Source organism: Bison bison, unplaced genomic scaffold (genome assembly GCF_000754665.1).
Source record: "Bison bison bison isolate TAMUID 2011002044 unplaced genomic scaffold, Bison_UMD1.0 scf7180017864345, whole genome shotgun sequence".
In the NCBI taxonomy this organism is placed as follows: Eukaryota; Metazoa; Chordata; class Mammalia; order Artiodactyla; family Bovidae; genus Bison; species Bison bison.
The window spans coordinates 4,690,125-4,707,885 of NW_011494917.1; the positions used below are offsets into that span (position 1 = coordinate 4,690,125).

At 42.8% G+C, this 17,761-nt stretch overlaps 1 protein-coding gene across 1 annotated transcript in view; it reads left to right on the forward strand.

Annotated features, from left to right (window-relative positions):
- The first annotated feature begins 498 nt into the window (after window positions 1-498).
- LRCH1 (leucine-rich repeats and calponin homology (CH) domain containing 1) overlaps window positions 499-17,761 on the forward strand; it is a 133,727-nt gene continuing 116,464 nt past the window's right edge. The window contains exon 1 of the mRNA XM_010854641.1: window positions 499-1,505. Coding sequence (XP_010852943.1) covers window positions 1,478-1,505 — 28 coding nt within the window. The 5' untranslated portion in view covers window positions 499-1,477. The remainder of the gene's footprint in view (window positions 1,506-17,761) is intronic.

Here is a 17,761-nt window from a genome sequence, read left to right on the forward strand (position 1 = left end):
TATAATACCCTTCATAATATAAGGTTATAGCCTAGTATAGTAAGGGAATATAGGGAGTTAGTCACCACTTTATACTCAAAAAGGATAATATTTTTTTAAATTAATTTATTTATTTTAATTGGAGGCTGATTACTTTACAATATTATAGTGGTTTTTGCCATACATTGACATGAATCAGCCATGGGTGTACATGTGTCCCCCATCCTGAAGCCCCCTCCCACCTCCCTTCCCATCCCATCCCTCAGAGTTGCAAAAAGGATATTATATTTTAAACAATTGATATTTTTTACAGTGTCTTCTGATGGTAAAATAGGAAAACTCATCAAGTGGATGGGAGTGTTGCTTTGAGAAGTTTGCATTCATGAATCCCGCAGAACTTCATCTAATCCCTTCCATATACCTAGAGAAGGAAATGGCAACCCACTGCAGGATTCTTGCCAGGAAAATCCCATGGACAGAGGAGCCTGGCGGACTTTAGCCCATGGGGTCACCAAAAAGTTGTACACGACTGAGCAACTTTGATTTCACTTCACTTATTTATGCTCTTAGAAACTGGAAAGGTTTAGAAGGTGGATAAGATGCAGGCTTATTTTACTTGTGTTCCAGACATTGGACTTGAAATGTAAAGCAAATGTTGCATTATTCTTCCTTAGGTAATAGAAATTTCCATGCAATGTGTGTATTGATCATTCCTGAGTAAATTGAATTAAATGGAATGTGCTAACAGAAGTTGCTACTTAAAGAAGCCCTAGGATGGGAACTTCCCTGGCGATACAGTGGTTAAGACTCTGTGCTCCCGATGCAGGGCCATGGGTTTGATCCCTGGTCGGGGAACTAAGATCCTGCATGGTGTGCAGCCAAAATAAAAATAAACACTCTACAAAAACTAAGTAAAACAAAGAGGTGACACTTTTGTGAAATAAAGAACTTTAAAACACTGGAATCTAAATAAGCACACTTTCATTTCTATGGTTCTTCCCAAGGCAGGGTATCCTGTATCTTCAGTGTTGACTGAATTCTAGTCGGCCAACCATTTGCTTGGTTAAGAGAGTGTGTGTGTATTGGTCGCTCAGTTGTGTCTGACTCTTTGCGACCCCATGGACTGTAGCCCACCAGGCTCCTCTGGCCATGGGACTCTCCAGGCAAGAATACTGGAGTGAATTGCCATTGCCTTCTCCATAAGAGAGTGTATCATTAACCAACTCAGTGACACTGGAGCCCTCCAAAGGATGTAAACCATCCAATGCTGTACAGTCTCAACCATTAAATAGATTTACATTCTCTTCAGCTTGGGTGGGTGTGATTTGCATCTTTCTTAACAGACAAGCATCTGCAAGTGTTTTGCCTGCAGAAGCTCATTAAAAATCAGTGCAAGTCCTGCCAGTGTCTCTAACAGCAGGCACCAACTTGCAGAACCCTTGTTAAGTGGATCGTGTTCCCAGGATCAGTGAAGATTCCACGCTTGTTTCATGCTGCCATGAAAGTTTCGTCCTGGAAGGCATCCTGTGAGTACATCGCTCAGGCAGTGCTGATTTTTCATAAACCCCAGGGGAACTGTCAAAGACCCAGACAACCTGTCACATGAAAGGGAAATAAAAATTCTCAGGTTGTTAATTTGTTGAAATTAATTTATGCTATGAATCAAGCTAAGAAAATGTACTTCCGAATTTGAACAACCAGACAGCCTGCAGAAATTTCCAGCCATGTTCAAGAGTGCCATGGTAAAGCTGGCATTTCTGTCAAGATCCTTTACCACTCCCTTTCATTTTTATTAAAAAAAAAAAAAAGTTTGCAATTAGTAATTTCAGTGAAGCAGCTTTCTTGTGTCGTACTGCTCATTGAGCCTAAGCCTTTTGGGAAAACAGAATTTGGAGAGAGACCCAGGGTGTCATAGCTGATCCCCCTGGCATGTGTCCCAGAGAAAGCGGGGCTGGAAGCTCTCAGTGTAGTTAAAAGATGCCGGTCTGTCATTTGCATCCATTGAAACTGAGCACGAGATTTTAGAGGGGGCTTTATATTCTGCTTTCGCTGAGAGCAGCTGGTGAAGGGCTGCAGATTCTGTGTGAGCTGGGGACCTGTCATCTGGTGTGTTTCGCGCAATCCTGCCTCATCTTGGGAGCAATTTCTGGGCCCTAATAATGATAATAATGCATACTCTTGGGGAAGGGTAATGCTTGCGGTTATTTAGAATGTCCAGACTAAGTAGGGGCTTTGGCATGAAGATGGTTAATGGTGGGAGAAAGATGACATTTAATAAAAGGATAGTGACGAGGAGAAGGCAAATCTTCTGGATAAGGAAAGCCACAAATACATGATTAACAGCCTTTCAAAATGTTTATAAAGTGATAGCTTTTCAGTACCAGAAAGGCAAAGTGTCCAATCTCTAGCTTCCTTTATAAAAATCTACTTCATCCTTTGGAGGGTGACTCCTTTTGTTGTTCAGAGTCAGCCTTTTTCTCCAGGGATATGTTTAATTAATCCCATCATCTTCCATTAGTGATTGTGCCAATTTGATCATTCTTTTCCCTTCTGCTGCCCCACCTCCTTTCCTTGACTCCCAAGAATAATTAATGCAACCATGACTTTATTTTTAACTTGCAAAACATTTTCTGCAGGCTGAGTTTATGTAAGATTATAAGATAATCTGTGTGGGCAAAATAGAGCACACCATTGTAAGAGCTCCTTTCGTTCATTTTCGTTCTCTGGTGTTGGGTTTGACTGCTGTGGAGTTTGAGGATGGATGTGTTCTGCACCTTATTAAGGAAAGCACTTTGAGAACCCACCAGGATCCACCAAAGTGAGTTTCAGAACGACCTCCCCTTGGCAGTCCCTCAGTTTCTCCCCATTCCTACCCCATCCCTGCTCGCTGATACATTGCCATTTTCAATGGGATTTTTCATTTTTTCTTTGGTAAGAGGACACAACTGCCTCTTAAATTGGTTTGGATATCAGGAGATCCACCGAGTTGGAAAGTCTTGCAGGGAATCGGTGGAGCCTGAAGGGATTCTGCTGTGAGTAGTCTCAGAACAGGTGCAGCACGGGGAGGGTGTTGGGGGGGAATTCCTTGCAAAGTTAGAATTCTGCTGCTTATCTTGGGGGCACAATCTGTTTTAGCCAGCATGAAGGAAAACAGAATGGAAAACACTACTAACACCTTTGGAGTGACCTGGGGATATTATTGACGGGAAAAATCTCAATGTTGTGAGCTTAATACAGCCACTCCAAATCTGTGAATTACTTTTTCAAGGAACAGTTCAACCTTTGTTGCAACAGCATTTACTTGTAGAGTCGAATGTTATACTAGGAAGATTTATTACAATCAGTGGTCTTCCTCCCACTGAAACTCTTCCTGTTACTTTCTTTTTAGATTTGTTTTTTTTCATTTTGGCTGCTGTGGGTCTTTGTTGTGGCACACGGGCTTAGTTGCCCCTTGGTATGTGGAATCTTATTTCACCGACCAGGGATTCAACCCATGTTGTCTGCACTGGAAAGTGGATTTTAAACCACTGGACCACTATGGAAGTCCTCCTATTACTTCCTTACTTAACAGCCTTCAGTAGTGGACTTCCCTGGCAGGCTAGTGGTTAAGACTCCACACTTCCTATGCAGGGGTCATGGGTTCAGTCCCTGGTTGGGGAACTAGGATCCTGCATGCCTTGTAGCCAGAAAAACAAAAACCAAGAAACCTTCAGTATCTTCAGCAGCCTCTGGGTCATGTGCATAGAGAGCCTTGACAATCACCCTCATATTTGCCATTACCCCTCTTCTAACCGGGTTCTGGTCATACCTGCCGGCTTTGCCTATCTGGATGCGCAGCCTTCTCCCTGCCCACATACTCAGTGGTGCCTTGTGTGCATGTGGGGCTTAAGCTTAAGTGTCTCCTCATCCCCGTCGCCCTCGGTCCCTGTTAGGACCGCCTGCTTTCAAATGCCTCTCACGTCCTCTGCTACTTCTGTTCTCCAGCTGTCCAGCGCTGTGAACAGGTCACCCTAAAACAGCAGCTTAGATCAACAGCCATCATTTATTTTGCCCATCAACCTAGAGTGTTGACTGGGCACACCTGGGGGTTAGTGACTGGAGTCTCACGTGGTCACAGTCAGAGAGTGCTGGCTGCTCACCAAAGAGGCTCTTTTGCTTGCAGGGATGGTATGGGAGTGGGGAAGTTCCCACCCTTGGGGGCTGGAACTTCTGGGGATTCTGGGACCTCTCTTTCTCAGTGTCATTTCTCCACATGGCCGCCTCGGACAGCTAGATTTCTGTGGTGCATGAAGTCTCCTGGAGTCAGTGTCCCAAGAGAGCCTGGGAGAACCTGGCTGGCTTGAAAGTCACGCAGAGTGACGTTTGCCACACTGAATTCATCAAGGGGGTCACAAAGGGGGTAGGGGTACATAGACCGCATGTCTTAATGGGAGGAGTATCTTAGAATGAGGGAACATGTCTTTATTTTTAATTGTGAGAAAATATACATAAAATTTACCACCTCAACCATTTTTAAACACACACAGTTCAGTGATACTAGGCATATTCACGTTGTTGAGCAGCCACATCCACCCACAGGGCTCCTATCTCACAAGTCTGGAACTCCGTACCCATTAAACTACCCAGCTATCCGCTTTCCTGTCCCCCAGACCCTGCAAGCCACCATCCTGCTTTATGTTTCTATGAACTTGAGTACTCTGAGTATGTCTCTTGAGTGGAATCACATAGTGGCTGCCTTTCTGAGTCAGGCTCTTTTTACTCAGCACAAGGTCCTTAAGGTGCATTCAAGTTGCAGCACGTATTGGAATTTCCTTTCTCAGGCTGAATGCTATCCGTTGTATGCATATACGGTGTTGTGTGGATTCTCTGCTCATGGACACTTGGGCTGCTTCCACCTGTTGGCTCTTGTGAACAGTGCTGTTATGAACATGGTTATGCAGTGCAAGACGTGTTTTGAACTCACCAAGCTGTTACCGTTCATTCTGTCTTTTGAGGTCATTTTCTTTGGACTAGAAATACCTGAGAGCAGGAACAGTGAGTTTCCGTCTTTAAATCCCTAGGTCACAGCATAGGCAACAGAAGTATTTGTCGGATGAGTAATGTATGGGTGGACAGATGGATGGAAGGATTGGTGATAGCTACTCTAAGTGGAAGGTGGGAGGTTTTAATTTCCGAAGCCTGACAAGGGCCATATTGGGTCATACTCAAGATGGGGCCATCCCATAATGTGCCAAGTCCTGTGCTGTTGTTTTGATAGACCTACTGGCTAGGGTCTGGCACAGAGTCAGCTTTTATTAAATACAGATTGAGTTGAGTTAAATTGCAATTGGGAAATGGGCGATGAGCTAAAAAGGCTATGTTTTAATACTTTTTCATCATTATAGTCTTCCACTGTGCTTAATACACGGTCTTGTATTGAGAAATTTTCTGGGTAATTCAAGGAGTTGTAAAGTAGTCGTTTCCTTTGTTGGTTAGTTTCTGCTTAATTTCGTTTTAAGCCTGGCAACCTTGATAATGACTGCCAAACCGTGTGACGTTAGACTCAATTTTCATTAGATAAGTTTTAGCCCTTTTTGTGTGCTGACATGGATGGAAAAGAGCACATGTGTTAAATACAAAATTAATAGTGACTCTTGCTTTTCGTTGTTTTCTTTCATTATTCGAATGCCCCTGTAAGTGGGTTTATGCAAAAAAAAAAAAAAAAAGAAATCCCCCTAAAACAAAAGTGAACGTGATTGTAATATTCTGAGTTTCTGTTTTATTGTAAATTAGATAACACAAGGTTTATCATAATAGAGTGGAGCAAGCACTGTCCTTAGCATGCAGCCATTGCTGTGCATTGTTGTTGTTCAGCCGCTCAGTCGTGTCTGACTCCTTGTGACCCCATGGACTGCGGCACGCCAGGCTTCCCTGTCCTTCACCACCTCCCGGAGTTTTTTTCAGATCACCACCAGACATATCCTCAGCCGAGTGTCGCTTCCGCTTTGGTTCAGCCACTTCATTCTTTCTGGAGCTGTTAGCAGTTGCCTTCTGCTCTTCCCAAGCAGCATATTGGACACCTTCCGACCTGGAGGGCTCATCTTCCGGTGTCTTATCGTACTGTTCATGCGTCCTCACAGCCAGAATACCGGGGTGGTTCGCCGTTGCCTCCTCCAGTGGACATCATTACCCTGCACCATTGGTAGGCACTGGGTCCACCCAGGACCCACTGGTGGTCCCCGCCCACTGGCAACCAACTGTCAAAGACCCAACGTTAGTGGTCCTGTGCCGCAGTGGGTCCCGACCACTAACAACCACAGTTAGTGAGGGGGGATTCAGACTACGCGGGGTGGTGGTCCTGAGCTGGAGAGGGAGGTGAGGGCGGGCCCTGCCTTCTCCCTGAGGGCCCCCAGCTCACCCGACTTCCGCTGTTGTAGGGGTATTGGGCCCCACCGTGTGTGGGGCGCAGGGACTTGTGTTTCCAGGAGCAGTATTTCCTTTAACTTCTTCATATGTGTTCTTCAAATTAATGTTTGAGGAATTGGTTGGGAGTTTTCATCTGCCTCACACATCTTTGCCTGGAAAATCCCATGGATGGAGGAGCCTGGTAGGCTGCAGTCCATGGGGTCGCTAAGAGTCGGACACGACTGAGCGACTTCACTTTCACTTTTCACTTTCATGCCTTTGAGAAGGAAATGGCAACCCTCTCCAGTGTTCTTGCCTGGAGAATCCCAGGGACGGCGGAGCCTGGTGGGCTGCTGTCTTTGGGGTCGCACAGAGTCGGACACGACTGAAGCGACTTAGCAGCAGCAGCAGCAGCAGCACACATCTTTTATATGGACATGTGGTAAAATTGGATAAGCCTTGGATTTGGAGTCAGATGGGCTTAGGTTTGCATTTTGGTTCTGTCATTTACTTGTAAATATACCATTTGGAGTACTTCCCAGGTGGGGTAGTGGTAAAGAACATGCCTGCCAATGCAGAAGTCATAAGAGACGCGGGTTCCATCCCTGGGTCAGGAAGATCCTCTGGAGGAGGAGATGGCAGCCCACTCCAGTATTCTTGCCTGGAGAATCCCACGGACAGGGCAGCCTGGGGCGGGGGGTGTGGGGTTTCGATCTGTAAGATTACAAAGAATTGGTTTGTACACATACTATTTAGAAGAAGGGGGAAAGTAGAAATAATAATAATCTCTCTTGGCCAGCTGGAAAGATTCAGTTCATCTCAACCAGCCCGTGTCTGAAAGTACATGTGTGTATATGAAATTTGAAAGTCACATTTTGGATTTCAGCGTGCTTCCGCCTATACTGGTATCTGTAAATGTAAATGTAATGACAGGTCCATCTTCCTGGAAAGTAAGGTAGTGAGAAGGGATGGTTCTATTTCTGACTCTTTGCTTTTACCATGGAGCTTTAGATAAGGCTGGATTTTTATTTGACAGATTGGGAGATTGAGGCCCAGAGGATTGAGTGAACCATGCAAGTCCTTGTAACGTGTGAGAGGCAGAGCTGGGGAGCAGGGTGGAGTGAGAGGCAGTCTGTCCAGCGTTCCATTGTATAGCTAGACTGCTGCCTGTCATACTGTTTTCCCAGGCTTCCCCTCTCCTTCTTCCTCCTTCTCAACCTGGTCCACCTGTCATTAGTGTAGGCACATGTGCGTGTACACACACACACACACACACACACACAGCAAAGGTCTAGAAGGATGCAGCGTCCAGTCTCCTTTCCAATGGAAACTGCTAGTACCAGTCCTGGCTACCCATGGCCCATGTTTGTTGGTCACTTCCTCCAATAGCTTATATTAAAGGGATAATTCTATTAATAATTATTTTTTTCTGAGTTTTCCTTTTCATTTGTAGTTTTGAGACCCATGTGAGATCTTTGAAGTACCTGCATTATTTTCTCTTTCTCTCCATGTCCATGGACCGAATTACCATGCTAGGCATCTCGGTAAAACCTTGATACACACATACCTGAAAACCTCCCATCCCACAAAATCACACATTGGAAAGAATATGGTTTATAGGAAATAGAGGGTCAGGGCACATCTAAGACATGGGTCTCCACATGCTCAGACCACGGGGGCATCTGGCAGTGGGCCATGTGCTGCATGGAGCATCAGCTTCATGATACACCGTGTCCAGCTCCTGTCACTTCCAGGTACAATGCCGTGATGGGGGCAACGTGCATGAACAGTGTGGCTTTTGTTTTATGCTGCAGCCAGTCCCCTGCTGCCTGTCTAGCCCGTGTGACAGAAAATGTCGGGTAGTGACGGACAATACCTAGTGTTACTGATGCCGCTAAACGTCACTGAACATACCCGTTGGATTTCTCTTAGAGTAATGAAGACTCTTGAGAGTCCCTTGCACTGCAAGATCAAACCAGTTAATCCTGAAGGAAATCATGCCTGAATATTCACTGGAAGGAATGACGCTGAAGTTAAGCTCCAATACTTTGGCCACCTGATGCGAAGAGCGGACTCATTGGAAAAGACCCTGATGCTGGAAAGATTAAAGGCAAAAGGAGAAGTGGGTGGCGGAGAAAGAGATGGTTAGATAGCATCACTGACTCAATGGACATGAATTTGAGCAACCTGCGCGAAATCGTGGAGGACAGAGGAGCCTGGCGTGCTACAGTCCATGGGGTCACAAAGAGTCGGACATGACTTAGCAGATGAACAACAATGTTTACAAAACATTTTGAATGTTTATTCATTCTGAACATGACAGTGGCCTGCATTAAATATCCCCCAACACCAGAAAGTAAACATATCTCATTGGGTATTCTCGAGAAATGTAATGCAATGTTCCTGGTAAACTATGGAAACAAAAAAAGGCCAAAGGCTGTAGTGCAGAGCTTCTTGGGGGTTTTGAACCTGTGGTAAAATCAGTGAGCTGAACTGCAAACTGGGAGACCAGGATAGGATCCTTCATAGGGACAGAAAGACATCTTTCCCCATTTAATAAAACAGTAGTGACGACAGCTGTCTTCTCAGGATCTGTAGTCCATGTCTGTCTTTTACTTTTCATAGCTCACTTGTTATTTTTTATTAATCCCGTGGAAATGTATTTTGTGTTATCTTGCATGCCAGTCATCATAAGATGACCCGTTGGTCTAATACTGCCTTTCAGGAGTCCCACAATCTGACGAGCGCTCCACCCAGAAGCCTGTTCTGTTTTCTCATTCATTTCTTCTCTGCTTGGCTTCTGTGTACATTAAGAAGTTGGGAGTGGGAAAGGACCATGTTGTTTGTCAAATGGAAAGTATACTCAGCACTGAGGCTTTGAATGCTTGGGGAGAGGGGCGTTTTGACTTTCCTTCCTTCGTCAAGTGCAGTTAGACTGATTCTCAGAACAATGATGAGAAAGTTCTAATTAACTCAATATTTGAAACATGGTAAAATAAACGAGATGGGCAGTTCTTTACAGAAGACTTTTATGAACTTCACTCTGAAACTGCAAGCTTTGGGGAGTTCTGGTTTTCTCCAGTTTTCTGTTGGCTGCCTTCCAGTTCTGCTCCCTAGGTTTGGGACTCTTTCTGTCCAAAGGCCACTGGGAGACCTCAGCACCAGGATCTGTTCCCTCCTTCCTCTCTCTGAACTCTATTTTAGATCTGCAGTCAAGTTTTGAGGCTTTTTGCAAGCTTTCAACTCTGAGGTATTTTGGAAAACTGTAATTGTGTTTGTTCTCCGCTGTATGCGTGTGGTTTCTTAAAACACGAGTGTGATTATTTTCTGCATCCTTTCCATAGCAAACACTTCCCCCTAAACTACAGGTTTCAAAAGTGGGTTCTCTAGTGCACTTGGCAGTCTCCCTTGAAGTGCTCTCACTAAGAAACTGTCTCCACGACCAACAACTTGATACAATTTTGAGGCTTTATAAAAGGTGGCTTCCAACCTTGTGTTGGGGTTTGCTCCTCAACAGGAGATGGACCTGCCCAAAGCATTGTATTTTCCAGCAAGCCATGCAGTGCTATTGAGTGATTATGAAATTTAATTTGATGATGATCAGAGTGGTCTTTAAAATTGCACTTTGGGTAGTTTTTATCCGTAAAATAGCAATTTGTGGAAGACCATTAGCATGGAGCCTGGACTCTGAATCCCAGCTTTGCAACTTTTTTTTCTAGTACTTTTATTGTTTCTTTTTCTTGTTAAAATTTCAGTCTACCTGAAATTTACTTTAGTATGAGGAATCAAGATTGGCTATTTATTCTTTTTTAAATAATATTTGATGTTGGGGGTAAAATATTACATAATACAGAGTTTACCATTTTAACCACTGTTCGATATACCATTCAGTGGCATGAAGTACATTCACAACTTTTTTAGCTGTATGTTATAGATCAAGTTATTTTTACTTCTTTCTGTCTCAATTTCTTTATCTGCTAGTAGGTATCCCTGTCTCTATCCCTATGTACTATCCCTACATCTCCATTAAATGTTTTCCTTAAATTATATTTTTTTGGAGTATAGTTGTGTTACAGCGTTGTGTTAGTTTCTACTACACGGCAAAACAAATCAGCCATTCATTTGCGTATACCCCCTCCCTGTGGATTCCATTCTCATCAGGTCACCACTGTGCATTAAGTACAGTACCCTGTGCTATACAGAATATTCTCGTTAGTTATCTATTCTATACATGCGTCATTCTCAGTCTCCTAATTCCTCCCATCCATCCTCTCCCCCGTGGTATCCATATTTTTGTTCTCTGTGTCTGTGTCTTTGCTTCTGCTTTGCAATTAAGATCATCTACACCATTTTTCTAGATTCCACATATTTGTGTTGTTTTTCTCTTTCTGACTTACTTCACTCTGTACGACAGTCTCTAGATCCATCCACATCTCTACAAATTACCCAGTTTTGTCCTTTTTGTGGCTGAGTAATGTTCTATTATATATGTATACCACATCTTCTGTATCCATTCCTCTGTTGATGGACATTTAGGTTGCTTCCATGTCGTGGTTACTGTAAGTAGTTCTGGTATGAACACTGAGGTGCATGTATCTTTTTGAATTATGTTTTTTTTCTGTGAGGTTTTTACGAGATGATGAGTATTTGGAAAACACTTTGTGTGCCTGGGAGACAGTAAGTGCTGAGTAATGATTTGTGGTCATGGTGACTTGTAGTCCTGGCAGGCTCTGAGTTTGCTGGTCAGAACTAGTGCCGTATGTGTGGTGCATCTATATAAATGTTTAGATGGGGCAGTTTTTGCTCACTGACTCAGTGTGAAGACTAGAGAATTCTCATTGCAAACCTGGGTCATTTTACATCATTTTTGTGTCCACTTTAGCATGGGTCTAACATGCAGTTTGAACTTCAGGAGGACAAAAACATTTTCTCAGATCGGGATTTCAAATTGTTTGCAAAGCCATTAATAGTGAAAAGATAAAATCTATTTTGTCTTCAAGTTTAAGGCATAATTCAAGAGACCTAGAGAGGGTAGACTTCTAAATCTATTCCATGCACACTAGCTCTTTTCAGAACTTGATAAGAGCTCTTGCTTTAAAAATTAGATGTGAGCAACAGTTGTTTGTTATGCCTGAACTCTAGATGAAGTAAATCATGTGACCAAAATGAGAGGAGAAAGAGAAGTCACACGAAAATAAGCATGTTGTTTACATGCTTTCAGAAACCATATTTTGGAAAATAATATACCAGTTTAACATGCTTTCTTAAGTAATATAAACTGTATTTCTATTGTAGTTGCTAGTAAGTGATAATGTGAAACAGTTTCTATCAACAATCTTATTATATTTTAGTTCAGCAAGAAGCTTCCAGCTAGATCTGTGAAAAAGGATACAGAAACCATCTGAAATAAACTATTTCTAGACTTAAAAACTGCATGTTCTTACAATGGAATATACTATATTCAGACACCGTCACAAAAATGCCTTTCTTATCAGTGCTGCCCTAGCTAAATATGAACTTTAAAAATTGGAAATCAGGCACTTTGTAGACAGTTCGTGCTTTGTTTCATATTTTAGCATTAAGAAAAAGAAAAATTGCCCAAGGAAGTGTTTCTGGAAGGAGTCAAACTTCTCAATTCCCTTGGTGTGTAGCCTACAGTGTTTTTGTTGTTTTAGGAATTGATTGTGACTCTAAGTGTAACTGAAAGGATATTCATTTCTAAAGCATGGATCCTGATTACTTCCTAAAAAGTGAGTGATAATATAGCAATTAGATGCTGTCATCATATTACACACACTTGGTCCAGGTGTCAGTACAAAACCATCATTATCATTGAACTGTGTAATAACATGTAGGGCAGAGTGCAGGAGTGGAAATAACATTGGATTTTGGTTCGCTAAGTCTGGGTTCCAGAATTCATCATGGCCCTTGGGCCATGGGACCAAGCCTTTAGGTTTCAAGAAACTGTGATGGGAAAGAGCATTGGCTTTATGGAGGCAGCTGCTAGAAAGTCCTTTGCTAGCTCATTTTCTTTCCTCAGTTTTCATGTTTTTCCTAGGATGATGTCATATATGAACACCCCTTATTTACATGCTGATGTCTTCCAATCTACATTTTAACCAAGACCTTTATCATGGGCTCCAGACCCCAAATCTCATGGCTAACAGACCACTCTACTTGGTTGCCCCCTAGATAATATTAAATCAGTGTATTGAAAACTAAACTCATCATGGCTCTCCTTTCCCACCATTGCCCACAAATCTGGTTTTTCCTCCCTGCATTCCTTTTCAAGTAGCATGCTTCTGGGCATTTCCCCAAGCCAGAGACCTCAAGATGCCCTCAGCTTTTCTTTCTCTCTACTTTCTGTATTTAACAGATCACTAACTGGCAGATCACTCTGCCAATTCTACCTCTTAAATATCTCCCTGATCCATTCCCTCGTATGATGATGTTCATTCTTCCATTGCAGATGACTTCACCTTACTCCTGGCCCTTCTCATTTCTCACCTGGATTTTTGTGTCCAGTCTCTGTAACTACTGTTTCCATGCATGCCTGCTGAGCATCAACCCCATGTACCAAAACCATAATGCCAGTGACGGTTCCTCAGTGAGCTACCCCCTCCTCCATTCTTCACCTGGGCAGCACCTGTTGGTCTGGAGTGAATTATCTGTTCTGCCCCTGGTGCTCTCCCAGACACCGTCCAGAGACTCAGCTTACAGGTCAATGCCTCTCTGAAGTCTTTCTCAGCCTGTCAGACAAGTTGGTATTTAACCATACTGATAAATATAGATCTTGTGTATGTATCGTATATTTTCATTGTACGTTTTTCTTTGATTTCTCTTCTTCCCCTGTTGGACTCTGTACTTGAGGTTATGAACTGAGTCCTAAATTCTTGTCGCTCTATACACTAGCTGCATAATGTGCCCAGCTTATAGAGGCCTCCTATAAATGACTGAGTGTGGATGGTCTTCCTTGCGGCGGGAAGCATTAGGGAAGATGCCGTTTAGCCTTGGGACTGCCCCTACCTCCTCGCTCACCCCTGCCAGCATCTGGGACTTACTGCTGAGTAGGCTCACCCCTGGGGACTTTGCTTGGCTCTCCTCACTTAGATACGCTGTATTATGGGATCAGAGCTACACATGATAAGTCAATACTTTTATTTTTTCATTTCTAGATGAGTTTTTTTGATGGGCAAAGGCACTAAGGTTGGACATGACCAGAGGGACACAGGCAGTGTGCGCCTTCTCTTGGGCATCTGTACACACCCTGGCCATCCTGGCCATCCCACTCTCAGCTCACAGCCAGTCCTCAAATCACCCGGCACTCAGTCTCCGTTCGTCTGGTTCGGCCACTTTGCTTCTGTCCTATCGACTGCTTCACACTTCATCTTAAGACCTTGACCATCTCCTGCTCCTTCCCTCCCAGCTGGGCTTGGCGGCAATCGTTATGGGAAATTCAGTGGCTACCCACCACCCCATCCACTCAGATATCTGCATCTGTGCCTCAGTTGGCTGCCTTCTGTCCTTTCCTGGAGGGGAACAGTCCGTGGTCCCGCGGAAGGCTGCTTTCTGAAGATCATCACCCTCGTGAGCCCCGCTGGATCCCCTGCTGCCCCTGCCGTAGGCCCGCCTTTCTCCTACCTCAGCACTCTCCCCTTCGCTGTTCCTCGTGGAAAAGGTGCCTCCCCCAGATGTTCCCATGACTTCCTATCTTCCTTCCTTCAGCTGTTTGCTCACTTTATTTGTGAATTCTTCCTGATCATCCTGTTCAAATTTGCGGTCCCCTGCCTCATACTTCCTATTTCCTTATTCTACTTTATTGTTCTCGTTAGCGCGGACCACCGTCTAACATGCGATATATTATCCCTGTTAGTTTTGCGTAGATCACCCCACTAGAATGTAAGCTCTGGAGGGCAGAAATTTTGCCAGGATTCACTGCTGTTTGCCCACCATGCAGAACTATTCCTGGTATGGATGCTCAAAAGTATTTTTTGAGTGGTTCTGTCAAGAAGGAGCTTTCTCAAACAGAAAAGCACAATAAATTGTCTGTTTCCTTCTCTTAAAACTATAGGCTTCAGCAGAAACTTCAAGTTTTTATTTTATCAAAAAGATAACAAAGCTCAATTTAAAATTCCCCCAAACACTGTGTCTATTTTCAAAGAAAGACATGAAAATGAAATAATAACTTAAGCCTTCTCTGAACACTTTTGTACACATAAAATGTCATTAGTGATTAAAAAAACAGTATTTCTATTATGTATAAGGAGGTAGTATGGATTTTCAAATAGACTGGTGCATAAGATTGGCTTTCTTAACTTTAGATTTTCTGAATCATATCTACTTAAAAACATCACTGGTGATATCTTTAAGGTTTTTTCTGTCAAAAATAAAGTTTGTGGTAATAATTCCTTCTTTGACCTTATAAGCAATATGGTGAAACTGGCTCACGACTTGTGGATAGCTTTTAAAATTTTGCCACATTTGAGATTAATCACCATTGATATAATTGATGCCATATGATATAAACTTTGAATTCTGTATGATTTCTATTTCAAAGTGATGGCTGTTACCCGCACTCTGCTTAATGTTTAACACAAGTATTGGGGAAACTTGAATAATGAATTATCTGGCTAATGGACCTGTACTTGAGAATTAATAAAAGGAAAAATTCATTTCTTTATCTTAGAACTCTTTAAAAATGTACTAATTTTTTTTTTTTTGCCATTTAGAAAGTCTCTTGGAAGGTCAATAATTTTATCTTTGATAAAGATCTTACATGGTCTCATGCCTGAGATTATTTATAGGACTGTAAAAAATGATATTTGATTTGCCTCTAAAAGGGTTCCTTTTAATGAGAGACCAAATCAATAATATATGTGAAAGGGCTGTTTAACTATAAAAACATTCCATCCTCTCTACTTTTGGTGGGGGTAATGTTAACTTTCTTAATGTTTTTATTTGCTGTTTTAAAAATTTATAGTAAAATAATCTGGGACTTCCCTGGCAGTCCAGTGGTTAAGACTGTGGGCTTCCAATCCAGGGGGCACAGGTTTGATCCTTGGTCTAGAAACTAAGATCCCACATGCTGTGTTGCATGGCCAAGAAAATATTAAATAATAATATCATCATCATCTAATTATTGATGATTATGGTCATCTGACATTCACAACTGAGCACACACACACAGACTCTTTTACAGTATATTTGATTTCTAAAGCTAACAAATGTAAAAATTCTGGGAAAAATTTATGATGAGGTCATTTTTATTATAAAGGGCTTTCTTTCCACCAAATAACATTTCTTTTATGGTTGAGAGTTTTCATATTTATGTACTCAAGTCACAACAGTGCATTGTTTCATTCTTGGTAGTAAACCTGGAGTGACTGTAAGCTCCAGCCAGGCTGAGGCCATGGAGTTCCCGGGTAGCTGCTCTGTGTTCCTCCCTGCTCCCTGCTCTGTTTACAGCAAGTCCACTCCTTTCCTTTAACTCCAGTATAATCATGTGAGTTTGATCCATTAGGGCCCTTGGGACTCACCTGCCTTGCCTTCCCCATATTACTCATCTTGCAGCACTTGTCAGATCCCTTAATCACTAATAACTAGTTTTCCTGCAATTACCGTGTAACAGAGACTGTCCATGAACTGGCTGGTGAGTAATTGTCATCAGCTGCTCAGCTTTAGTCCAGCAGCAATCACGTGATTTACTGAAGGGCCCCTTGAGCTCTAGAACCTCCCAGGGAAAGCTCCGGAGATCCTGTTCTCCCTCTTGCCATTCCAGAGAACCCAAGGTCTGCTCACAACACCTGAGCAGCTGCCCTGGGTCTGACCTGCCAGAGGACTGACCCACACTATCTCCTGTTCCTTAGAGCCCCTTGCTGTGTCTCCCCTGGGCTCCTCTGCACCCTGGGAGACCCCGTTCCTGGGAAAGTCTGTGACTGTGTCTCTTCCCATGTCTGCCTAGAATTTAACCATCAGGCTCTGTGTCTGTTCCTTTCTGCTCTGCTAGATTGTTAAAGCTGAAGCCATGCCCTAATTTATTTCTTTTCTCAGTTGTCATCCGTTGAGTTCCAGGCACTGCTATTCACTCTTCTTTCCAACATTTATGAGGTCCAAGTGTATCCAGCATGTGCAGTCGTTGGCATTGTGATGAGTGAGGATATCTGTCTATGTAGATCAATGGATGGAGCTAGAGAACACTGTTGGGTAAGGTGACTGCTGAGTTAGTGGTACTTGGTCATCAGTCCCAGGGTTGGGAAGTTCCCCTGGAGGAGGACTTGGCAACCCACTCCAGTATTCTTGTCTGGAGTCCCATGGCCAGAGAAGCCTGGCGGACTGTAGTCCCTGGGGTCCCAGAGTTGGACACGACTGAGCACCCACGCACGCCCAGTCGTAGAGCTGCCTGATAGCATTTATAGTGTAGATGTGCTGTCTGTCCTTGTGAGATTTCCCAGAGCTGTCCCTTTTACTTATGCCTCCCACCTGATAGGGTGAGTAATTTCTGTTACTCTGGGAAATTTCAGGTTCCAGGATAATGTTTGTATTTTATGATCATTTTTAAAAGCATTCATTTTTTAAAATTGTAATAAAATAACAACATGTCACATGAAATTTACCCTGTTAACCATATTTAACTGTCCAGTTCAGTGGCACTAAGTACATCCATGTTGGTGTGTGCCGTCACCATCATCCATCCACAGAGCTCTTTTCACCTTGCGAAACTGAAACTCTCTCCCTCTCCACAATTCTGCCTTTCCCCAGCTTTTGGCAACCATAGTTCTACTTTCTGTCTCTATGAGTTTGACTCCTTTAGGAACCTTGTGTAAATGGAGGCATACAGTACTTGTCTTCTGGTGACTGGCTTATTTCACTTAGCATAATCTCAGTGATTACCCATGTGGTAGCACGTGGCAAACTTTCCTCCCTTTTTAAAGTCGAACGCTGTTCCATTGTATGTGTAGAATGCATTTTGCTTTTCCATTCATTCCTTGGTGAAGATTTGAATTAATTCTACCTTTTGACTTTTGCAATAATACTACTTAAAGCATTCATGTTTCATAAGAAAATTAGTGTTTTCCCTTTAAATTGGTATTTCTCATTTTAAAGATGAGCTGTTTTTATTATGTCTCAGAGCCAAAATTCTCTTAAAGGAAGTGGGAAATGATTCATTAGCTAAACAGAATCACTAGGGAATGGGTCATTTCACAGAAGCTGTAACCATTTAAGATGTTTTGTTTTGAGTAATTTTACATGAAAACATTAAAAAAAATAGATACTGCTCTGCTCTCTTGAACATTTTAAAGTTAGTTTAATTTTCGAATGTGTTAACTAGTCCTAGATTATTCAACATTGAGAGTATTATTTTGGTGCTAAAACTACATTGTTCTATAATATTTAGAAG